This window comes from Primulina huaijiensis, chromosome 1, assembly GCF_012295235.1.
Source record: "Primulina huaijiensis isolate GDHJ02 chromosome 1, ASM1229523v2, whole genome shotgun sequence".
In the NCBI taxonomy this organism is placed as follows: domain Eukaryota; kingdom Viridiplantae; phylum Streptophyta; class Magnoliopsida; order Lamiales; family Gesneriaceae; genus Primulina; species Primulina huaijiensis.
In genome coordinates, this window is record NC_133306.1 from 18,043,981 (window position 1) to 18,070,682 (window position 26,702).

The 26,702-nt window shown below is 33.2% G+C and overlaps 2 protein-coding genes across 2 annotated transcripts; both read left to right on the forward strand.

Annotated features, from left to right (window-relative positions):
* Positions 1 to 681: 681 nt before the first annotated feature.
* Positions 682 to 11,740, forward strand: LOC140982258 (ADP-ribosylation factor 1). The gene is made up of 9 exons (XM_073448715.1): positions 682 to 884; positions 1,057 to 1,197; positions 1,287 to 1,325; positions 1,644 to 1,706; positions 9,174 to 9,192; positions 10,697 to 10,808; positions 11,068 to 11,115; positions 11,220 to 11,350; positions 11,434 to 11,740. The coding sequence occupies exons 2-9, from the start codon at positions 1,095 to 1,097 to the stop codon at positions 11,465 to 11,467; spliced, it is 549 nt and encodes a 182-aa protein (XP_073304816.1). The 5' UTR covers positions 682 to 884; positions 1,057 to 1,094; the 3' UTR covers positions 11,468 to 11,740.
* A 2,761-nt stretch (positions 11,741 to 14,501) lies between these two features.
* Positions 14,502 to 15,893, forward strand: LOC140982267 (zinc finger protein CONSTANS-LIKE 3-like). The gene is made up of 2 exons (XM_073448727.1): positions 14,502 to 15,341; positions 15,436 to 15,893. Exons 1-2 carry the CDS (start codon positions 14,592 to 14,594, stop codon positions 15,790 to 15,792), a joined length of 1,107 nt encoding a protein of 368 aa, XP_073304828.1. The 5' UTR covers positions 14,502 to 14,591; the 3' UTR covers positions 15,793 to 15,893.
* Positions 15,894 to 26,702: the final 10,809 nt, after the last annotated feature.

Genomic DNA, 26,702 nt, shown 5'->3' on the forward strand with positions numbered 1-26,702 from the left:
GAATTTTTCTTCAACCCTCGTGAAGTTGTTTAAATTTGTATAATATGAATCTAAGCTTACCCAATCTACCCAATCAAATAAAGAACTGATTCCATCAATATAGACTTGGAAATAAAATGATTCAAAATTACGCACAAACCAACAATGCACGGTGGCGGCTTTTCGGCGGTGGCGGAGTGGTGATAGCGGCGATCGTGTACCGGTGGAAAAGACGAGGTGAGATGTAGGTTTTCGGTGGTGACGACCGTCGTGGTAGCTCGTGATGGTGGCGGCGTGGTGGGGGAGTTGATGAAAACGTGAAGATTATCAGAGAATTGGGGAAATGCCCTCTCCACCCTAAATTTTAATTGGAATATCATTGGAATATCAAACCACAGTAGAAAAAGATTGAGCAATTAACCATGGTAAAAAAAAGAGGCTATTTTTTAAAGCATATTTTCAATTTTTTTTAAATAAAGGTGCCACGTGTCAGCGTTCGAATGGGTTAGGGCACAGTCCTAACGCCAGCATCGAACGAACCCTTATTCTTATAATATATATCACATGTTTATCCTATGATGTGTATCAAACTATGCAAAATGGATTAAATATAAAAACTTATAAACTTTGTTTTAAATAATTTTAGTCAAACGTTCTTTGGTTAACATGAGCAAAAATCATAGGTCCGCTTAAGTCTCATCCCATCTCATTAGTGTTCGGGTTCGGGTTCGGGTTCGGGTGAATCACAGGCCTGCTTTTCGTCTGATCCCCTTCCCGTCATCACAGGCTAAAACCGTATCATATATCTGAAAATGAGGGACAATGGAGAACATTCCCTTGGAAGTTGATCGCAGGAATCCCTCCATCAGTACGAAATTCACATCACCACTTCCCAATATTCTCAGGCAGACCCTTCCCTTGTCTTCTGGTTCTCGTGCACAATTTCATTTTCAACTGCTTACTAGCTCAATTTCTCCTAATTTTGGCATTAAGGATACCCGAAGATTCATTTTTCTCTGGAGGAAGAATTAGAGGGTGTTCCTTACATCCGATCTTGTGATTTGTCTTCGAGTGTAGGTGTTAGATTAGTGATCTTGAAGGTACAAACCGGGGAAATGGGAATAGCTTTCACGCGGCTGTTTTCGTCGCTTTTTGGAAACAAGGAGGCTCGGATCCTAGTTCTGGGGCTCGATAATGCTGGGAAAACAACGATTCTTTGTATGTACTTTCTTCGCCCGACCTCGTTTCAGTGATCTCTTCTCGTGTGATGATTTTATTTTTATTTGTTTGTATTGTTTAATTTTCAGATCGGCTTCAGATGGGTGAAGTTGTCTCCACTATTCCAAGTACGGATTCACTGTTTCCCTTTTATTCTCAATTTTTTTTGGGTGTAATTAGGATAATGACATAGCATTTTAGTTGTATTGTAAGATTTATGTTTCGACTGTGCAATAATTGCCTTCGTGGAAGAAACAATTCGGATAATATATTTTGGATCATCGGCTTATGATCTCTAGCTGAATTGCTACATTAGAGGGCTGTCTGGATTTGGAACATGGATTTTTCCTGTGTCAATTTTGAAGTCGATTGAGAGATGTATAAGCCCAGGGTGGGGAAAAATGTTTTCTAACGCTGATAACTGACAAGTCATTTTGTTATTGCAGCGATTGGGTTCAATGTGGAAACGGTGCAATATAACAACATAAAGTTTCAAGTTTGGGATTTAGGTTTGTTTATTTGCACTTGATTGATGATAATCTTACCTTTTCTAGCATATGGATTTCTGATAATCTTACCTTTTCTAGCATATGAATTTCAATTATTTGTCTTTAATTTGTAGAAGTTTGGTCAATTAGAGATCCTTATTCTTCTGAAATGGTGTATTCTGAGTTGTGGCGTGTATTAAAAAGTAACAGCTTAACAGTTCATCCTTATTGAAGCTAAAAATCAAGCAGATTTAAAGACTTCCGTGTTGAGGTTATCAGTGAAATGGAGGTGTAGTGAATGCATAAGGAACTCATAAGGAGATCGAAAATATTAGTAACTGGAATCCTGACAGACTGTTGCTTCATAGTCATTCTTTTTATTTCAGAAGCTTACACATTGTCAGCATATCTATACTATAGACCTTTGATCTCTTGGTGAAGCTTACTACCCAATTTATGCTCTTGAATCTTCATTTAATTGGTTGAAGAAATAAACTGCCTTCCCCGATTAATCTTTCCTCTCTTATTTTACTTTCTCGTAGTTTTTTCGATAATTAATGAGTCACTCAACATTTCTTTTTTTACATTCTAATATTTTCTTTTTAAAAAAATTACATTTGTGTCCCTGGTTTATATAAGACTAAAATTTTTAATCCGCTATTTCACGCACATATCAAGTGCGCGTCGATCGCAAGTTGCTGTAGTTTGTGAAAATTAAGAGATGTATAGGAATCACTAGAGTTTTCTCTTCGTAGTTGTTTATTTATGAATTATGATGCCTCTGGAGGACCTTTCAATTATTTCTTAATTGATTGATTCATTAATACCGTGTTGTTAGGATCGAGATACCAGGTGGGGTTATCTTTAAGCAATAGGGGATTAGATTATGGAATTAAAATAAAAACTCATCATAGTCGGTAGTCCTATATTGTAAAATATAACTTGATGTGATTCGATTGCAAGCTGATATGTCATGAACATAATATAATTTCACTAACTCATCTTCTATGTGATAAATGAATAATCAGTCCTTATTGTGATGGCATGCATATGTTACGATAAACTTCTTATACTGTAGATTCACAGGCTGGTGCGAAAGATAATTTCATTTTGTTTTCTTTTTGTTTGTTGTATAATGAAGTTTTCCAAGTTTTTTTGGGTTTGGTAGAATCGGTTGACTCTATACCTTTCTTATGAACATTTTATCTATCCCATTAAACTTAAGACCACTCTCATGATTAGTCTTGTTGCTATAGATGTAAGCTTGGAGAAGCTGAAGGAAGTTTTTGAAAAAATTTAGGCTTTTGGAGACTACGAGAGACTGTAGGATTTCCAAACTGGGAATGGAGCAAGTCATTCAGTTTAATGGTGCTACAAAATGATAGTTTACATGCAGCATTGGGATTGAATAAATTAAGAAGACAATGCAAGAATACTGAAAGGTTTTTGATATGATTCCATGTGAACATGAAAAGCAAACTCGAATATTTGGAAGAAAACGAGCCATCAATGCAAGAACGCAACTAATCTTTAGTTTTGTCTCGATATTTGAAACAAGTATATTGTTATATTATCTCATAAACTATGAAGTTTATTAACGAACAACACGAAAATAATAATCGATCTCAAGTATACCTTCAAAGAACTTGTTTTTGACAATCTGCGTGAAGAAAAGATTGACAAACGCCACAAAGCAAAAAGCTTTAATAAGTTTGATTTGAGAAAACGCACAAGGTGTAGCAAAGTCAAAGTTTTGGAAAAATTCTAGAGAGAATTTTTGAAAGATAAAATCAAAATAATAATCAATAATCTGCTGTATTTTCGAGTTTTACAAAAAGATAACAATCCAAAGTTTCCTAGTGGAATAGGACTCTAAAATAGGCAACAAAATATGTTTCACACGACATCGCCCGCTGCCGCGCAGAGCATACTGAACTTGCGTGTAGGTTGGTGCAGACATGAGCGCGCGTCTACGCAGAATCGGCGCGCGGGTGAGCGGAAGGTGCTGCCTCGTAGAGTTGTTCATCACTTAACACTTGAATGATGTTTAAATGGTCTCCAAATTGATTGTCATGCACTCCAAACCCTTCAACTCCTAACGACATACTTTAGGCACCTCTTGGCAGCTCACAACGAATCCTTGAAGAGTTTCCTTGAAATTCTTGCTTTGTGCCCTCGTAATTGGTCCTTCCGGCAACTCCAACAGATCCCATGCCTTCTTAGGTGTTTGATTGTCCATGATTGTATCATCATTCCCTTCTTGAAAAGACAATAAATCTACAGGAGTTAGCGGGTTAAAGCCATATACAATCTCAAAAGGAGAAAAATTTGTAGAAGAATGTACACTTCAATTATTTGCAAATTCAACAAAAGTCAAACACTCCTCCCAACTTTTCAAGTTCTTCTTTATTATGGTACACAACAAAGTCCTTAATAAAAAAGTTTTATTAACAACTTCAGTTTGACCATCCGTTTGAGGATGATATGCAGTAGAAAACGGTAATTTAGTACCAAGTTTGTACCACCACGTCTTCCAAAAGTAGCTTCAAAAACGCATGTCCGTATCAAAAACAATAATTCTATGCATTCCGTGCAATCAAACAATTTCTCGAAAGAACAAATTTGCCATGCTAGAAGCATCATCATCTTTATGTCACGCAATAAAATGAGTCATTTTTTAAAACCTATCAACTACCACAAAAATGGAATCCCTTCCCCTCTTTTCTTAATTCTCGGTAGTTCTAGAACAAAATCCATTGAGATATCCACCTATGGTTCACTAAGAACAGGAAGTGGAGTATAAAGCCCGTGTGGTTGTTGTCTAGACTTTGCCTTCTTATAGGTCACACACCTCTCACACAAGCTCTCGACATCATGTTTCATGTGAGGCCTATAAAAGTGTTCACGCGATGTACTCATAGTTTTAACCACACCGAAATGTCTCATAAACCTCCCTCATATACCTCCCTAACAAGTAATTCTTGTATAGACGTTTTAGGAATGCATAACCTAATCTCTCTAAACAAGTACCCATCATTAAAAAAGAATTTATCATGTGAACCACGCAAGTATAATTTAAAGATATCTTTAAAATCACCATCCAATGCATACAAATTTTTAATATGCTCAAATCCCAAAAATTTTGAGCTTAAAGTAGATAAGAGTATGTACCTCCGTGATAGTGCATCAGCTACTACATTTTCCTTACGTTGTCTGTACTTGATCACGTATGGAAACGCTTCAACAAATGCTACCCACTTCGCATGCCTCTTATTAAGCTTTTGCTTTCCCTTGAGATGTTTCAGAGATTCATGATCTGTGTGGATTACAAATTCCTTCGTCATAAGGTAATGATGCCAAGTCTCGAGAGATCTCACCAAAGCGTACAAGTTCTTGTCATAGGTTGGGTAGTTCAATGCTGGTCCACTCAACTTCTCACTAAAGTACGTCACTGGTCGTCCTCCTTGCATCAAAACTCCTCCAATACCTACAGATGATGCATCACATTCAATTTCAAAGATATTAGCAAAATCAGGTAAAACAAGTAAATGAGCATTAATTAATTTTTGTTTGATGGTGTTAAAAGACTCATCTTGATCCTTGGCCCAATGAAATGAGACGTTTTTCTTAATCATTGCCTTCATCGGTGCCTAACATGCTAAAATCCTTCACAAAACTCAATAGAAGCTTGCAAATCCACGAAAGCTTCGAACTTGACCAATAGTAGTAAGTGTTGGTCAATCTCGAATAACACTCACTTTTTTATCATCCACTTTGTACACCTTGAGAACTCACAATAAATATGAGCATTAGTTAATCCAAAAGGCATAACTAACCACTCATACAATCCATACTTAGTTTTAAAAGCACTTTGCCATTCGTCACATTCTCACATCCTAATTTGATGATAACCACTTTTAAGATCAATTTTACTAAAGATGCTAGAGCCATGCAATTCGTCTAACATATTATCTAGCCTGGGTCTGGGATGTCTATACTTGATGGTAACGTTAATAATAGCTCTACAATCAACACACATTCTCCATGATCAATCTTTCTTAGGGACTAACAAAACAGGTACAACACAAGTAGACATGGATTCATGCCCAAATCATATATCTAAAAGTTCAATTACCTACCGCTGAAGTTCTTTCGACTCTTCTGGGTTGCTCCTATATGGTGGTCGGTTTGGCAAGGCACTTCTGGGCACCAAATCAATTTGATGTTCAGTTCCTTTTAATGGTGGTAGTCCTTGCGGTAGCTCCTCCGGAAACACGTAATCAAAATCCTTCAAAAAGAAAACAACAATGCTCGGAAGTGATCCTGCTATATTACTTGTGTTTAAGAGGACTTCCTTATAAATAATTAATACAAGTGGATCATGTGTGTGAGATTTGTTTCAACTCACATTTTTGGGAATATTTTTCTTGGCCTCATTAGTACAACTCCCTTCATCTATAATGATATTACAAACTTTCTCATTCGCAAAGCACCTAGTATGGAATAAGTTATCCCTCTGGTTAGTCTCCTTCTCCTTAAAAAATGTGTATTCGTGATACTCTTAGTTACGAGCGCTTCACGTACAACAGCCTCATATCCTTCACTAGGATCCTCCAACTCGGGCATCTCATCATCACCCTCGACCTCCTCCTCACTTTCAGACTCAAACTTCCCAAGAGCATTCATAGTCATCACTCTTTCGTTTGGACATTGGCTAGTAATATGAACAACTCCTTAACACCTAAAACATTAATATCTCTAGAACGATTAATAGGAGTATCAAATTTACCTTGCACTTTTTGCTTAGGCGCCTCTTGCTTGATTTCAATTTTGTCACATTTTGCAACGTTTGGACACCAAGAAGTTGATGAACTTCCCACTTGATTGGTGTGGTCAACTCCCGTCCCCTCCTCTTGAGTTTCTGCTCTACTTTGATCGCCGTTTGCATCATCTCATCTAAATCCAAGTAGTGTCTAAGTTCCACTTGGTCTTGAATTTTTCTCTTCAAACCACATAGAAAACGAGCCATAGTAGCCTCATTGTCCTCTTCTATGTTGTTATACAATGCTACTTCCAACTCCTTATGGTAATCCTCGACACTCTTATGACCCTGCCTCAAACTCTGCGACTTCTTAAACATCTCACAGTGATAATAGTTGGGTACAAACCTCTTCCTCATAACTTGCTTCATGTCATCCCATGTCTTAATAGGTCTCATATTATACCTTCTCCTAGTTGTCACAAGTTGATCCCACTAAATAAGAGCATAGTCTAAGAATTCAACCACCGGCAACCTGATTTTTTTGAGTTCGGAGTAGTGGTGATAGTCAAACACAAACTCTACCATTTTCTCCCACTCTAAGTGTACTTCTGGATCAGATTTACCATGAAACGAAGGTATTATCATCTTAATATCACCCATATTACCACCTATCTACCCCCTTCGTTGTATCTCCCACATACAACTCCTCTTCTACCTCTCCCAAACCCTTGGCCACGCCTATTTCTTTCCCAATTCTCATCATGACTCTGATCACCGCCTCCCATGTCAAACTCATCCCCCTCTTCCCCTCTTTCCCTCTTTCCATAGTTCTTGTCCTAGTTTTACTGCCACTTGCAGCACTAACCTCCAACTGACTCATCCTCTCGTGTAGTGGCTCTAATTCAGCCCTCAAAAACCTCTCTCCGTAAGGGTACGCTTAAACTTTGTAGCTCGTGTGCATCAAACTCACAAGTTTAAACTTATGACGCTTAAAAATCTACTCACTAAGATTGTACAAAAATAAATAAATTGGAAGAACTAGATATAACTCAAACATAGTAAAAGAAGAAAGTTTTTTGAAATTTTTTTTTTAAGGTCGATTTTCTTCTTTGTTTTTTTATTTCTTGTACAACAAGAAACAAAGAAACTTCTGCGACGAAGAAAGACTCGAGAAAATTTGAGAATCGCAAGATTCGCGAACACAAGAAGACTAGAAAACAAGATTCCTAAGAACTCTTGCAACACAAGAAAACACAAGGATCTCAACAATAGAACAACGAAAGACTCGATAATGATAAACGAGATAACTTACTTGAATCAAAGGAACCTAAGCTCTTGTAACAAATGATATGATTCCTTTTGAACATGAAAAGCAAACTCGGATATTTGGAAGAAAACGAGCCGTCAATCCAATAACATAATGAATCTTTTGTTTTGTCCTGATCTTTGAAACAAATATATTGTGATATTCACCCTTAAACTATGAAGTTTAGTAACAAACAATGCAAAAATAACAATCGATCTCAAGTGTACCTTCAAAAAACTCGTCTTTAACAATCCGCAAAATCGACGCGCGGGTGATCGCGCTGCAGCGTAAGATGGGCACGTGGGTGCGCAGAAGGTGCTGCCTTGAAGACTTGTTCATTGCTTAACACTGGAATGATGTTTAAATGGTCTCCAAATTGATTGTCATGCACTCCAAATTCTTCAACTCTAGACGACATACTTGTAAGCACATCTTGGTAGCTCACCATGAATCCTTGAAGAGCTTCCTTGAACTTCTTGTCGTCCCATCGTAATTGGTCCTTCCAACAACTCCAACGGATCTCATACCTTCTTAGGTGTTTGATTGTCCATGATCGCATCAGTTTTAATGTGAATTGCAGAATCAAATTATGATTTGTGGACCTTCTAACAGATAAGTGTAAGATGATTGGTTAGTTGGTTTGAGGGTATATTACTTTGTCATTCCAACAGACAAAAACATTGATATCTTGGTTAAAACTGCAGTGGTAACAAAATGGTTGGGTTGTTATTGGGATGCTTTGGTGGGAAAAAGGATTAAATATAATCAAAGGGTTGTGTATTTGTGCAAGTTTGTGGATGTCTCCTTTTGATTAAATCTAATTTCCCCTAGTTTTGATGAAGATATGTTTAAATATTTACGACCCAATCTAATAATTTTTCAGGAAGTATGTGGGTGATTTGTCCTATTCTATCAAGTTTATCTTCTACGTACAATCATTATATTACTTATTGCTATATGGATGTCATTATTTGATCAGCTTCAACATTATTGACATTGTGTTGTAGTTTTTGTGTCCTTTTTTTGTGTGGAATTTAATGAAGTTGGCCTAGTTCGATTTTCTTGCATGGTATCCTTTGGGAACAATTCAAAATTTTTCCTTTGGTTTTGCAGTTTGGTATGTGAATGATTCCTGATTGCTAACTGTTACCATATTAAGTTTCCATTTTTCTTTATTCCATTGTTTATTTAGCCATATTACCCTCGCAATGAGATGAAAAATTTTTGTTGGAACCCACACTGTTGTATGGAAAACGGAATATGTTGTTAGCTAAACATTCACGTGATTTGTATATATTTTGTATCAAGAAATTGATATTTTACTAGTCGTCAGTGGTTTCATTAACTCTTTACAACTTGTTTATGTGAAGTCATTCTGATGTTGAATCTGACATAGATGTGTTTCCTTTTCTGTTTGCAGGTGGACAGACTAGTATTAGGTAATTCTGACCACCCTGAAGCTGTAGAACTTATTTTCCTGATGTAGGAGTTGTGGAAGTTTCTTGTACGATTCACAAGCTATTAATTTCCATGTTGCTGTTTCCTTACTCATCTTACCTTTATTTTATTTTCTTTTTTTTTTTGAATAGAAACTAGATATTATTAATACTAAATAAAGTTATACAAAGGATGTGGCCTCTTTGTATGTTATGTCCTCATTGATGCACTTTATGTAAGAAGCAAGCAGAAAATCAGGATCACTTGTTGGAGCATTGTTCTTTCTCAAAAGATATTTGGACGAAAGTTTCGCGTGAGTTGGGTTTTCAATGGGTATTTCCGAGGAAGGCTGAAGATATGATTATCATAGACCCGGGAGGAATTCAAAGCAGTACTGTGGATATTCATTTTGAATATAGAAAGTCACTCAATTTTCTTTATCATTAACTTAAACCAATTTTCTTTATTATTAACTTAAACAATGCATTGAACTTAATGTATTCAGTCATATATCACACATAATGAACTTACTGATATAAATCAAACTATTGTTGACTGCTCACAGTGGGGCTTTGGAGTTGAAGTTCATCATCTTTAAGAAAGTCCAGTGCTATTTTTGTTATTTTTTGAGATTTTGTTCGAATTTCTATAGAATGTTGATATGATAAATAATTAAATGAGATATCGTGATTGTGTATTGAAGATATGAAATGGCACAATGGTTGAAAAAAGTAGAGAGAAAAGTGTCATCTTGTGTGGTAAATAATTTTAATTATTTTTTATATGTGATTTGAAAGGGAAGTGATTGTTTTGATTGAAGATTTTGAAGATAAACTTGACTGAAATTACAATTTGCAAATATTATTGATCAATCGCGTGTTCTGCTTTTCAGTATAGATAATTCGAGCCAAGTGCCGCCTTATATTTCCTTTTTATTTATTTTCTTTTCTCAGGACATGGCAATAGCTGTTCATTACTTTTACGCTCTCATTTCTATGACTCGAGTTGTTTCTTTACAATGTTTTATCTGTGCTTCAAGATTGTTGGAATCTGTCCACACTGTGAAAAAGAAAATGGTGTGAGCATTCAGCATTCGTTCTACTGATTACTATGTTGGACTCATGGGATAACTGTAGCTTCCATATTCCAGAGTTGCTTGCATCTCGATAATCTTCTGATATGAGTTTCTTTTTTCAGACTTCGGGTACTTCCATCGAGCACAGGATAAAATAGAAACAGAATTGTTGTCACCCCCCTAGATTTGCTTCAAAATTGTTCTTTTTTCTGTGTTAAAGCAAACTGGTTTGTGAAATTTTTTTTTTTTAAGTGCAACTTTGCAAGTTCCTATTGTAGTCTAATTATATGGTCATAAGTGTTCGAGGAGTTCTTTCACATCTCCGAAGATTATCAGCAACTTGAACTCATGGCGCATATGATTATCTTCTTGTGCTTGCTTTTCATAGCTGAAATCTGTTGCATGGTTCATTCATGTATTTTGTTTCCCAGGCCTTACTGGAGGTGCTACTTTCCCAATACTCAAGCCATTATATATGTTGTTGATTCAAGTGATACTGATAGACTTGTGGTTGCAAAAGAGGAATTTCACGCGACATTGGAGGTGCTCTTGCTTTTGTTCATCTTTATCATCAACCATATTGGAAATGCTTAATTTTTGTATCAATGTATGAAGTTGCCAAGCTCTGCTTCTTGATCACAGGAGTCAGAAAGAGAAACGGTGCTGTTTATGTTTGCTCTAATATGACTCTTGTCATGAAATTGCCAAGCTCTGCTTCTTTACCCGAGCTTTGATTATATACTTGATTTGTGATCTCTTATTCTACCGTTAGCCTGTAAGTAATACTATGGTTTCCTTTCAGGAGGAAGAGCTGAAAGGTGCTGTCGTCCTCGTGTTTGCAAACAAACAGGTTTAAGTTTGAATACACTTTGTGCTTGATGCATCATGGAAATATGCCCACAGCTGCACTCGATTTTTTATGCAAAGAAACTACAAAAAAATTACATTTTACAGGATCTACCTGGGGCACTTGATGATGCATCTGTAACTGAGGCCTTAGAGTTGCACAAAATAAAGAATCGTCAATGGGCTATTTTTAAAACATCTGCATTAAAAGGAGAGGGCCTCTTTGAGGGCTTGGACTGGTAAACTCAATTCACCAGTCTCTGTCTTTTGTAACTATTTTTGTTCTCTAAACTTACTTCAGCTGCTATCATCAATTGAGCAGGTTGAGTAACACGCTTAAGGCTGGAGGTGGATAATTTGGACCATAAACAGCGTAGTTGATCATGGCATGGCTGACATTGATCTGGAATATATCCGGTTGTTACGGTATATGATTTTTACTGAAATTCCATTGCTAGGTTGTCTTCTGTTATGTTTTGTGGAATATAGGGTCGATGTTTGGATGTTTAGTTTGAAGTTTTACCAGGAGAAACAAACTCATAGCTCATCTTTCCGACTCAAAAATTGTTTCTTTACATCTATCTGGTTACTTCCCCAGTTATTATCAGAATAAGTTTTGTCTTTGTTTATTCATCAAGAGCACATTGTTCGCTCTCTATTCTTTTCAATGATGCTTCTTTTTTTTCATTGTATTTTTTAATAACAAAAAGATCAATTTTGGAGGCAATATCCTGTTAAGGCATAATTTAAGGGAGATTAGCACGAGGGGCCCTTCTTCAATGAACCGACCGTATGTATATATGCACGTGAAGTACAGAAGTAGTAACATCTCAAGTCTCGCATAATTAATGTGGGCAGCTGGAGAGATTGATCGACGTCCACTTCATTTATAATATTAACATCATATTAAATTAATATTAGTATTAATATTATGAGTAGGTTTTTTGTGATACGGTCTCACGAATCTTTATATGTGAGACGGGTCAACCCTATCGATATTCAAAATAAAAAGTAATACTCTTACCATAAAAAATAATATTTTTTCATAGATAACCAAAATAAGAGATTTGTCTCACAAACGTGAGATCGTTTCACGTAAGTTTTTGCTTAATATTATTATTTTGATATATAAAAGTGTCAATTAACATACTAATTGTAATTTAGTTCACACATCTCATTTACCATCAATTGAATAATGTATGTTCAATCCATGTCAGTTTTAACAGATTGTAATATAAATATTATTTAATTTTTATTTTATTTTAAGATACTTCACTTTTTTCATCCCCGTTCTGTTTACCTCATCATATTCCTTATTTTTTTTACTATATTTATGGTGACTATATATTTTTTTAGTAGTTCAGTAATCTGTACTATTAAAATCAGTAGTAACTTAGTTATAATTTATTTATTTTCTGCACATTTTATGATATTTTATAGTTCGATATTTATCCATATAAATTACACAATTTGATTAATAGATTTCTGAGAAATTATTTTCATCCATTGAAAACTAAAATAGTATTTTTATTAATATGTTTTCAGTTGTTTTATCAATCAAAAGTTGTTTTTTTTTTTTTTTTTTTTTTTTTTTTTTTTTATAAAAAAAAATTTTTTTTTTTTTTTTTTTGGCTTTTATTTTGGACTATTTGATCTTTGTTTGGAATAAAGTACATTTTTATCTCTTATACAAACATATGTTTCTCTATTATTATTTACTAGCTCCACTAGTTTTTATTTTCTATGATGTTTTACAGTAAATTGTATGCAATTTAATAAATAAAACAAGATATTCAAGATAATTTTTATTATAATTTCTTAGTAGGTATCAGTATTATCACAAAACATTTTTGCATGTCAAAAGCAACACATACCAAACGTTGCCAATCCCTTTCTCGGAATTTTTAATAATATTTTTTTGGGTATTTCCACTTTTGCAAGTAATTATGAGAAGTCCAGTACAGGATAGAGATATTTACCTTAAAAAAAACATACCATGATCATGAAGATTAGATTAAAATAAATTAAAAATTATAAAATTGTCAAAGCCGACTATCTATGCACCTAACTGGACAAAATCTAGGGAACCATATCCAAATGGGACACTTGTAAATGTGATATCAAATTCAAATAAAACAATTGGAAATTATAGTTTTTTAATTATAAATCTTTATCAAGATAAAAAAAAAAATGTGTGAGTTAGTTTGAGAATTTTGGAATAATCAATTTCCGAATAAGGTATACAACTTCACTTGCTAGACATCACAATTGTCGTGAAGTTGTACTATTACTACTAGTTATGAACTACAACACGTAACAGGATATCGTATAAGAGGCCGTACTCGTGAAACTTGTACATCATGGAAAAACAAGAGCAAAGTATAGAAAAGTAGGTTCCTTTTGAAGCTAAATAGTTCATTTCTTGTGAAAACACCTATCAGACACCATCCCGAAAGGAACTAATAACACAATTCTATATAATTATCAAATAAATTTAAATTTCAAAATAATAATAATAAAATAACAGCAATTTGTAAAATCACTCGAATCTGATCAAGGAGACCATGATTAGACTTAGTTGTAAACTATCCGGTTGAGTTAGATATGATATCGAGGGTGAAAAAAATATCAAATTTTCGCTACACCAAAATTTCGATACAATACGATAACAATATTGAATTTTTCGGTATGATAACGAGATAAAATATGAAAATTTTGGTATATATCAAAATAACGAAACAATATATAGTATCGATATAAAAAAATTTTATACCATAATTTCAATACGGTATACGATATATAATTTTCGGTACATTATGATAGGATATAATATATCAACCTTAATAATATCAGAACTGGTCAAGCGAATACATACATATACATATATATATAATGTTTTCTTATTATTAATCATTAGGTACGTTGTGAGATCATTCATGTGTCTAATTATTTGATGAGTTAATATGAGGGGAAGTTGGTGAAAAATCCCCAACCAAAACATTTATTTGGGTTCACTCCCTACCCACAAAATTGTGGTACTATGTCATACAAATTGTGGTACACTTCATGTGGAAATGTGGTACACTTCATGTGAAAATGTGGTACTAAAAAAGTACCCAGGGACTGAACACAAAAAAAAACGGCGGCTGAGAAGTTAAGTCCAATTTCCCGTTAATATGATCTATATCTACTTTAAAAAAAAATAGTTGAATCCGATTGAAATAGTTTTCATACTGGTAAAACCGAGAGAAGGTGTAATAAACAATTTAATAAATCCAGTGTCCAGCACAGTCAAAAAGACAACTACTTCGCACAAAAATCTCATCAAATCTTTATTGTGGCTGATACCAATGCCACGTGTTAGCTCAGCCTCAAGATTTTCCTCTTCATACAAAGCTAACACAACCCCAGCCAATTCATACCATTATTGGGAGAGAAACCAATCCAAATTTCAGTTTCCCAAACATAACAAATACGGAAATGGGTAGTGGCGGAGCGGCCAGGACCAGGTGTTTCCCTCCGGCGTTCCACGAGGCGGCCAAGCCTTGTGACTACTGCAAGTCCGCGGCGGCACTGCTCTTCTGCCGACCAGAATCCGCCTTCATGTGCATGTCCTGTGATTCCAAGGTGCACAACAACATCTTGGCGCTCAAGCACGAACGTGTGTGGATGTGCGAAGTGTGTGAGCAAGCACCTGCCTCCGTCACCTGCAAGGCTGACGCCGCCGCCCTATGCGTCACCTGTGACAACGACATCCATTGTGCTAACCCTCTCGCACGCCGCCACGAGCGCTCCCCTGTTTTGCCCTTCTACGACACGGCTGAATCCATGCTTCTCAAGACCTCCACAACCGCCGCCTCCGCCTTTCCAGCACCCACCAGCAACTCCACTGATAAATTAGACTTTTTCATCACAGAAAACAGCTATATCACCAATTCTTGGGTCTCCGCGAACCCGATTCCTGCAACCAAATTTCTCGATAACAGCCGTTTCGTGAAGCCAATGGAATTCTTGTTCTCGGGCTCGGATCAGTTTCTTGATTTCGACGGCTTCCAAATTCCCTCTCAGCCTTGCGGCGACAGCGTCGTCCCGGTGCAAACAACCACAAAACCTCCGGTCACGGCACATTTAGCGGACAACTCGCCAGAAATCCAGTTTGACATCGATTTCAAGAAATCCAGCATCACTTCCTACACCAACAGCTACAACAACCCATCTGTCAGCCGCAGCGTAAGTACAATCTCTCAATTCCCTAATCAAACAAATTGAGTATAACTGATAATTGCACCGAGAATAACTAGATGTCGTCTAAATTTAACCTCAGATTTCATCATCTACAATGGAGGTGGGCGTTGTTCCTGATGGAAGTACTCTGTCCGAAACATCATATCCTTTTGCAAGAACTGTGCCCAGCGTCGATCTTAGCGGGAATCAAGGGACGCAGGTGGCGGACATGGACAGGGAAGCTAGGGTTCTGAGGTACAGGGAGAAGAAGAAGAACAGGAAATTCGAGAAGACGATTCGTTATGCTTCGCGAAAGGCTTACGCAGAAACCCGACCACGGATTAAAGGCCGGTTCGTGAAAAGAACCGATTCCGAGCCTTATATCAACCGGTTTTTTGGCTCCGGTTCGGGTAACTTCATCGTTGACGATAGATACGGCGTCGTTCCATCGTTCTGATGCGATGGGTTGAAGAATCAAGATGTACTACTATTAATCTGTAATCAAATTAATTAATTACTTTCTATATGTGAAATAAATGAAAGAAAGTTTTAGAAGAACATTCTCTTATGGTTCACAATATAGAGTAAAGGTACATATGTTTTAAATATTATAAATTAAAAGGGAGAAAAAATCTATTTCTATTAACAATTATATTATATTATAACAATAAAAAGCCTAGATGCTATAAGATTAAATAAATATCAAACTATAAATCAAGATAATGAAAATAGATATTTTATAAAAAAAATGGAAGAGAAAATTTCACCACAAACACACTATATTATTTTTTTAAAAAAAAAAAATAATGGTCTCTTGTGAGACGATCTTATGGATTTTTATTCGTGAAACCAATCAATTATACTCATATTTACAATAAAATAATATTTTTTTAATCGATGAATCAAATAAGATATGTATCTCACAATTTAAATTATGAGATAATCTTGTAATAGTGTTTTTAAAAAGTTTATATAGATATAGATAACTTTTGGGAAGTATTTGCAATTAGATAAGAGTAGGTCTCTTGTGAGACGGACTCATGAATCTTTATCTGTGAGTAGGTCTCTTATGAGAGGTTCTCACGAATCTTTATCTATGAGACGGGTCAACCCTAACGATATTCACAATAAAAAGTAATACTCTTAGCATCAAAATTAATACTTTTTCATAGATGACCTAAATAAAATATATATCTCACAAAATACTATCCATACGACCGTCTTACATGAAATTTTTTCATTAAATAAATTGGTTTAGATACGAAAAGGTATGTTTAAGTTTCCCACAAGTCATTATGATCATTAATTGGTGGTCCATAATATATTTTTCTTGGTTCATGGCAACTTGGGATCTGAATCTGAATTTTGATTGGCCGACAAGTCTTTTCATCATTCCGAAAATAATTGTTTAAAATTAAGATATATGCATATAAAAATCTAACCTATCTTTCATGATTGTACCAAATTTCCATTCTGAAATTCCCACCACGTGCCAAACGCCTTGTTTAGTTGGATAAAAATTTATGTGAGATGATCTCATAAATCATATTTTATGATACGGATCTTTTATTTGAGTCATCGATAAAAAAATATTACTTTTTATGTTAAGAATATTACTTTTTATTGTAAATATCGGTATGATTGATGCGTCTCACAAATAAAGATTCGTAAGACCGTCTCACAAGAGACCTACTCGCTAAGTTATTATTCCTGGCACGCCATGTGTTCGTATATTTCAAATTTTTGTATAAAATAGTTTTTATATGAAAAATTCATATATTTTAATAAAATTAGAAATTTTGANAAAAAAAAATGTTGACAATTGACTACCATATTAATTATTAATAATTTTAAAAATAAATAATTAAATCATAAAGTTTTAAAATTTCCATATTAACACCATTCTACATTAAAGACTTCGACTATATGCCGCTCCAGTTTCATTTAATTTTTTCCCATCCCAAGGCATTTCACTAAATTGACATATACAATGTAAATGTTGTCTCCGTACTTTATTATTTGTATAGTATAATATTATTTTTAAATATCTAAAATACATATTATATTTTAAAATAAAAGGTTTCTTAGAAGATAAAACAAAATTAACAAACAAGGATATATATTAAATAAATTCAAATTTATTTTGTGATTATATAATATTTAAAAAGTATACAAAATAAGCGTTAGTATATTATTAAATTTTCAAAGAACATTTCTCTCTCACATGGGTGAATTTGGTTTAAATCCCCGATACCGAACTTAATTTTGCATTTAATTCTTGTTAGAAAAATGTGTTTGTATTTCTTTATTCACAAAAAAATGTTTATGCGCTCTTTGGATTCACATTGATAGGATCGATTTAAGGGAAAATCGTCGAGCTACAGTATCTCGATTATTGAAATATTGAACACTGATGAATTAAATCGAGTTTGGTTTTCAAACCAATTGGAAGACACTCGAAATAATCATTCGTAGACACCGATTAAATGTTTATAAAGTATTTAAAATATATTCAAGTTGAATGAGTAAAAATATTTTAGTTGAATAATTTTATCAAACACTTGATATGCGATATTTTGGTATTCGAAGAACACATAAAATGCTTCAACAATGCATCTATAAAACAATGGAGATGATAAGTAAATGCAATAAAAAAAATATACACAAATTTGTTTATGGATGTTCGGAGACTTCAAATACTCCTACGTCACCTCTTCTTCTCCTTGGGAAGGATCCACTAGAAAACTTTGATTTATACAACTCTTTGTACAAACTCATTTCAATTTAGGATTTTTCTCTTGCCTAATTGAAACTCCTAGCACACTCTCGATTGTAGGTCACAACCTCACAATCTGCATAATGTTTAACGTCTCTTATGTCAAGATTACAAACATAATTTTTAATGTCTTTGTGTAAATACTCACTCAACTAAACTTTGAATTTCAACTCTCATGTATATGTGTGAGTTATTATGTGTGAGGAATTTATATTTTACAGTGTACATATCAAATGTATCCTCACACAAGGGCTTATACTCTCAACTAACAGATTTCTTCATGCTCAATGCACATGCTTTGAATCCCCTTTAAAAGCTCTTGTTTGATCTTCAAGATGTTGTATCTATAGGCTCCGACACTAATATATACGTTAGACACAAGAATATGACCGTTTGGAAAGTTTCTGTACTGTTTCTGAAATTGCAATGGTCAAATTCGCCTTACTGGACATTTTCCTGAGCCTAAACTAGTCAACTGGTCGTTCAGTTCAACAGGTTAGCTGCTCAACTGGTTCAGTTTCAGCTGGAGTGCTGTAATCAGCCTTGCTGATTTCATTTTGTGCAAAACCGGCAGATTCATCGTCATTTATCAGCATCTTAAGCTTCGATTCAGATTTTGATTTCTGAAGATGATTTGTAGATTATCGTCTTATCTTTCTAACGCATACTGAATCGCTTTATTCCAATAACTGAACTGAGATATATGGTCAAAATATCACAACTGCTCATACTTAACTGATTGTTGTTTTTGTTCAATCAGTTCGGTCATTCAGTGATCAATTTGTCCTAGATAACATCCGCTTTTGTCCAACTGACGTGAAATACGACTTGTTCCAAATTGAGTTTTCTGATCGTATAAGTTGGCTGATTGTCACTTGAATCATCCAACTGAGAGATATCATGAAAATACTTAAGCTCGTCAGAAATTCAGTTTGGCTAAATTCAGTTTCAGTTTTGTTAACACCAAAATAAAATTGAGAAGATGAAATGTTCCCAACACACATGTTGAAGAAAATCATTATAAAACAGTAAAAATACGATATTTATATATCATATTTAAGTATCAAATATTTTAGACCTAGAACAAAATATAAGATTTTGCGTATAAAATTAGAACAACTTTATTAATATTAACATTTTCTAAACATGTTTGAATATTAACAATATCATATATTAGTATCAGTTCTGAAATGNTGTGTGTTGGGAACATTTCATCTTCTCAATTTTGATTTTGGTGTTAACAAAACTGAAACTGAATTTAGCCAAACTCAATTTCCGTCGCTATTTGGACTAGTATGTTTTTTTCCATTGAAAATATAATACTAATATGTAATATTTGAGTACCAACTATTTCAGAACTGATAATAATATATGATATTTTTAATAAAAAACTGAATACAAATTAAATTTGACAAATTTACTGTTCTTACCTACGTGGCGTAATAATTAAACCAACTTGTTTTATTTTATTGTATTTTATTTTTTGCTTGAAAGAAAAAAAAAAGTAAAAGAAAATGATTGACGTGGGCTCCATATAAGAAGATGGGGGTGTTGTCCCCCAACCCAACTAGCGTGAAGTTCACGTGGGCAAGGCCCGAAATGTTTTGTAATTGGGGGGACCATTATCTGTTGCATCACCTTTTTTGGGACTCGTCCACTTGTTTATCCCACCTACATTTTCTCCTCTTTTATATTATTATATAATATATATATATATATGTAAATTATTTATTGATTTATTTATAGGATTACTATAATAACTCACTTGTATACGGATCGGATTTGTTTTAATATTATTAGTAAACAACTGGAAGAGATGTTAACTAGTTTCTGAAGCTGGATTTCATGAAAGATGTTGATTATAAATTATTAAACACGGAAAATGAACGTTACGAGATACGGATGATTAGAAAAAGGTTAATCTCGACACGCAAGATGTAATGGTAAGAAAATGAAATCTGTTGGGTGATGATACCTTTACAAACTAAACAAAAATTCTTGTGAGACGGTCTCACGGATCAATTTCGTGAGTCGAATTTTTTTTTTTTTGGTCATCCATGAAAAATTATTACTTTTTATGCTAAGAGTATTACTTTTTATTGTGAATATCGGTAGAATTGACCCATCTTACAGATAAAAATTCGTGAGACCGTCTCAAAAAAAACTTACTCTACAAACTAATTTGGGTGTAACCCCATTTTGTAGTTGAAAGTGTTAGAGAGAGTGAGAGACGCATATGGATTATTATTATTTCTTTGTCCTTTTGCCACTGTTTATTATTATTTTTATTCAATAAAAATAAAAATGTAAATATGTCTACTTCTTGTCCCAATTGGCTAGATTGTCGGTTAGATAAATTAGATTTTTTTTTTCTATTTTAACTCAATTGTGTTTCCGGGTCGGCTCAATTCCAATGTACCAGACTTCGAGGCCCATTTTACTTTTGGATTGCGTAATGGATTTCAAACTCATTATAGTTGTTTTTGTTAAATTAAATCTAAAGTATTTCAAATTTATCCATATATTTTGAACAATCCGGCTCTTTTAATAGATTCAAATATTGTTTCCGAACAATCTTTCTTATCAATTTCTCATCTTGCAATCCATCATAATCGAACACGTTAAATCTTTTTGGATTTCAAATGTAGGATTGAGCATTCGTCGTTTTATCAAAAACTATAGTTAATGATAATAGTTCTAATNTACTTGAATCCACTCTAACATTGAAGAAGAATCAAGATTGGGGTCAAATTTTGAACTTAAAAAAAGTTGAATAATAAAAAAAAAACCAAGATCTCAAGCAAGTAAATTTTTTTTTTATTTTTTATAATAATATAAACGTATTTGAAAATTTTATAGCAAGTACACGTGGATATGCAAGCAACTCCACGATAGGTTAATATTATTTTCCATGATCAATCATTAATTAATCTTTTGAAAAATCATCGTCATGAATCATTTTTTCTCTTCTTGTTAGAATATAATATTCTTTATATATTTTGTCTGACTTTATAAATTATTATCAATAATTTAATGAATCTATGACGTATACGTACTCTTATGATTAAGTAGGGGGAAAAAAAGCCACTTACCAATAATAAACATTAGTTGCTTATTTCATATTCCACGATCCAAACAATGGAGCACCATCCATCCAATTCTAAAAAATCCCAAGCCCAACACTAGAGAGAGCCTACAATGCAAACATCCATACAATTTACTTTTTGTCACAAATTAGACTCGAATTTGAGTAAGCTTGAAGTCTCGTAGGCAACCATCTCAACTATAAATACCCAGCTATGTCATTTGTAAAATTCATGTCATTATCAGCCTTGTACTAAATTTTTTTATATCTTACATACTTGTTTGTTCTTACATTATTTGAATTATGCATCAAAGGAATGCTACAAGAAAAATATGATTCTCTCATTCAATTTTTTTCCTCGTATTTTTAGGTATCATTTTGCTGGTAAGCAAAAGATCGAGAACATATGTACATACTAGAAAATCCACACCACACACCAGTAATATTCCTATGATTAATGAAGTTAAATACTCAATAATGCAGGTCTTATCCGTATAAGTAGTGGAGACTGTTAGGATCGAAAGTAATAGTTTAGCCGTGGTGAATAAACTGTTAAGAAAATATGAAAATTAACGAAAAAAATTAAATCTTTTTAACAGATGAAGTTAATATTCTTATCAAACTAAGTAAAATGAACTACTAAAATATTAAGTTCGAAAAATACTCAAAATACCAAGTGCATGTGATATACTAAAGTGTAACAGATCCGTTCAAATAAGATAAATTAAGCACGTAAGATAACTGAAAATAAACAGAGGCAATGATTTGTTTATGAAAGTTAGATGACTAAGCTTTTAGGTCTCTCGTTCTTCTCTTTACGGAAGAATTCCACTAGAAGAGTGTGCCACGTGTTTTCGAAAATAGTAATAGTTAATTCAAATTTCTTGAATACTAGCTGAAAGGTGTAAATAACAGATTTTTTGTACTGTCCTGATTGATATAACTTTAGAAATATACTCGAAGATAAATGTATGTTGTCTTCAAAGAATGTTGTCAGATCATTCAAAACGAAATGATTTGTTCTGCTATAGAATAATGCATACAACTTGATTCAGATTTGAACTACTATAAGTGCATGCGTGTCAGATCGTTTAAGTTGGACAGCTCGAATTGTCTGTTTGTGCCTGTCCATTTCATCTTGTATCAGCGTAGTTTAACCGCATTTTGTGAGCTTGATGGTCAGATCACTTGAGGCAAATCAACAATAGTCTTTGCCAGTTCAGTTTTGTTCAAAGATCAACATTCATTAACTTTGACCAAGTTAAATCAGTTTAGTTTGTGATCACCAAAACTTATATTCAAAATTTATCTAAACAAAAAACATCAGAAAGCTTTGGAATATTATTTTCGAGCACTATAATAACAAAATCTATGCTTAATACAATCTTTCAATAATATGGTCGATAAGTCGGAATAAATAAAAATGTTGGAACGGACATGTTTCAGTAGCATCCGTGAATTATATATCTTTTGCACCCACTAGTTGATATGTATTAGACGCATTCTCACAAACATATATATTCATTTGTAGATATTGTAGTTACATAAACAAGTCAGGGTGGTATATTAGATGTCTTAGTTAATTAGTATCATAAAAATAAAATAATATATACTTTTCTTTTGATGGTTGTCATTATCTGTAGACAGAAGAATATCGATACACGTTATGACTTAAGACTGGTTATATTCAAAACTTTTTATAGCAAATAATTCCAACGAATTACGCTTCTTTTTTTGAGGATATGGAGCACCATTGTTGAAATTAATTTTAAGAGAATCGTTAATGTTTTCTGACATCACAAAAGCAAATTGAATAATACAATCTTTGAATTGAATCCAATTTTTTTTTTTTTTTTTTATAAAAATTGTCCATTTTAGCTTTTATTTTCATTTTGAAGATAAACGTAAAACATGGGTATGTGTGGTTTTTTATAATTAATTTAAAAATAAAAAAATTTCAAAAATGATTAAAAAAAAATTATTTTTCAAAAGTACTTTAATCCATGCTTTGCTCGTCTGCGCTTACAAAGCACGGACGACGTGGTGCTTACAAAGCGCGGACGACGTGGACGAGGGTCCGCGCTTACAAAGCGCGGATTAAAGTACTTTTGAAAAATAATTTTTTTATGAATCATTTTTGAAATTTTTTTTATTTTTAAATTAATTATAAAAAAAACCCTGGGTATGTGATATTTAAATCATGTGGAGAAAGTCTTCGGAAGTTTTTTGAGTAGTTTTTTTTTCAGTTAAATCATAATTTATAGAATGTTATGATGATTTGAAAGATTTCAATTTTTTTCCCTTTTTCTCCCGCAAATCTTGATGAAAATAGATTTAATCAATTAATTTGTGTTATATAAATGCTTGAAACTGGCCAACCAGGCTGGAAAACTGATGCCCAATAAATTTAAATATAATTTGAAAAACATCAGTCACATTTATGTTAAATCGATCCATTAATTTATTACGATTCTTGTAGCAATAGTCAATTGTATCTGACTTATTTGATGTTATTTTCAAAGAAGAAATTGTGATATCATATGCTTGCGGTCAATTTTTGTAACTCATAATGTAAAATCGTACGTTGTTAGATCTCACTATTTAATGTTCTCTTTGATTTTTATATCAGTTTGCTGCAACTTTATATTATACACCATTTTAAACATAGATTCTGGGNCCCTAAGCAATATATTGGTTCTATAATTTGCAACACATTGTAGTACCAATTTTATTTAATAAATATATACTGAAATAATATTTTTGTATTAATTAAGACGATTTAATATCATATAAATTCTGAATTCCACATCCCTGCATATTAGGAACCCCACCAGGACACTACTCGCGGCTAAGTACATATAGAGAGACACTTCACGAAAGTAATGATTTTAGGGTTGAAAAACCTGAAATAATGCCATCCACTCCACATAACATTGCATGCTGTTGTGTACCACACTACCAACCACTTCTCTTTTCAAGCATCTTATATATTTTTTCAAGCATCATATATGCTTGCTGATCTCTTGAATGTACGGTTAGTAGTCGATGACTTATAGTCTATCTGATATCCAAAGCCGTACTTGTGGTTCATATGGTCTGAGACGATATGTTAAAAAAAATCTTGGTGTGATAAATAACCGTAAAGCTTACAAATTAAAAATAACCAAACAATTGATATATGAAAAATATAATTTACGAGTTATATATTTATCTATTTGTGATTTTTTTCTTCGTACGCCACAATATCAATATGACTCTAACGTAATGCAGTGTCATATGAACAATTATATTGGAAAAAGATTGAAATTGGCAAAAATTGTAAGATATGTTGCTAAAATTGAAATTTATCAATATAAACTATCAAAATAATAAAATGATAAATATAATGAACCAATATTGTAAAAATATACGATTTATTTTAAATAATAAATATAATATTTTATTCAAGAAAATAAAAATAAAGATATATAAAATAGGTAAGTATCACAATTTTTTGTGTTTTATTTTTTGAAATGGGTCCAACTACATAAATTCAAGAAAAGAGGCCAAATAATCGAAAAGTAAAGTATAAAAGTTTAACACATGAGTTGACACAAGATAAAATAATAAATATATTGGACTAACATTACCATTTCATGCATACAAAATTTTTAAAAATTTTGTCCAATGCACATATTATTTAAGTACAAGCCTCAACCAATGATTTTTTTTTTGGGCCCCTGTGAGGGCTGGGCCATGAGACGATGGCCTCTCTGACCTCGCAGGAGGTACGGCCCTGCTGATATCACATTTTTAAGTTTAAGACGGTCTCAGGTTAGATATCTAATTGTAATAAAATTTCTCCTTCACTTAAAAAAAATATAGTCTTAGGTTATGTTGGATATATAATTAATTATATATATATATATAACAGTCTTAATATTTTCTATATTAAAAGAAACATTTTTTATTTGTTTACCAATTGCATGCCCAACATCAGCAAGACTTGACTCCTCAGTTGAGCAGTCCCTAGACAAGTGATTATTTAGTGCGCGACTGTAGTGCGGGAGGCCCGACCCAGTTCACTTAAGAAAGCTTCAACAAACCGCCCAAAGGTTTATTTAATACGCATTCGTAGAGTAGCGGCTATCGGTCCCTGTAGAAAAAAAAAATCATCAAACAGATTTTTAGAAAAAAGTGTTGATCAATCTCTAAAAGTTTTATTAATGAAGCCATATATGGTTTATCATCACGTATTTAATTTCCAAGTATGTATTTAACATAGAAATATTTACGTTCCATTCATTGGATTGTGGCCACAAGTTTGTTCCCGAAATTTTTATCGATCTTAACCAAATTGGAAATTAAAAATATGAAATATGCAATGCATGCATAATAAACTCCAAGACTCCTAATATAACAATTAAAGACAATAATAAAAATAATAATAACAAGACTAGTAATAATATTATGTAATAAATTTGTTAAAATGTCATAAATGCTTAAATGAAAGTTAAAATGTTTATTTTGAAAGATTATGAAATTTTATGATGGATAAATGCTAATAGATGTGTGTACGCTTGGTTTAAAAGAAAAATGATATTTATGCATGAGTTTTTATAAGTGACGGATATGATGAAACGTTTTGAAGGAGATGATTTGATTGTGACTAATACGAACACGAATACGAAAATGATATAATGGCATGTAAGATCAAGTCTCAGTTGACGGGTGAGAGTGTCGTTGATTTTCTTGCAGTCTGGTACCATAGTAATACGTAAGATTGATCAATCGACCAAGAGCTTATACGAAAGTCACAATTAATGATCTGAATTCAATAAAGGGAAACATATACGTATATGATGAAAAGAAAAGTTATGTTGAAAGGAAAAATGTTTTAATGTTATGCATGTTCATGTTAAAGCTATTTTATCAAAAGTATTTTTCATTGTTGCGTGTGAATGCATATGTATTACTTGTTATAACGATTAAGGTTTTCTGAGTCATTAGACTCACTAAGTATGAATGGTGCATGTGAGAATAATTTTGATGATATTGGAGGACTTGATGATTGAACTGGCTAGACTGATTGTGTACATAATCCAAAGACCATTTCTATTTTTCCGCACTATTATGATTTAATAGTATTTTAAATATTTTATGATTTTTTATGTTTTTGAGTGATTTTTTAGAGGATTTAAGATTTTATGCTATTTTTTCTTTAAAAAAAACTATTTTAGGTTTGGTTTGAGGATTATAGTAGACGTTTTAAACAACAAAAATCATTCAATTCAAAAACATCTTCCATCTCATTTGTAAAATGGAAATGGAAAAGAAAAAGGAAACAGTCTCAGTATATATGCATCGAAAGTTACTTTACATCATCCCCGATTCCGTGATCACTGCATCTACAAAAATTATTCACACATCCCGATTGAATCCCTCTCAACAAACCCGAAAAATCCAAAAACATTTAATTGTTCCAGGATTCGATCAGACCTAAAATCACCAGAAATTAAAGAATTTT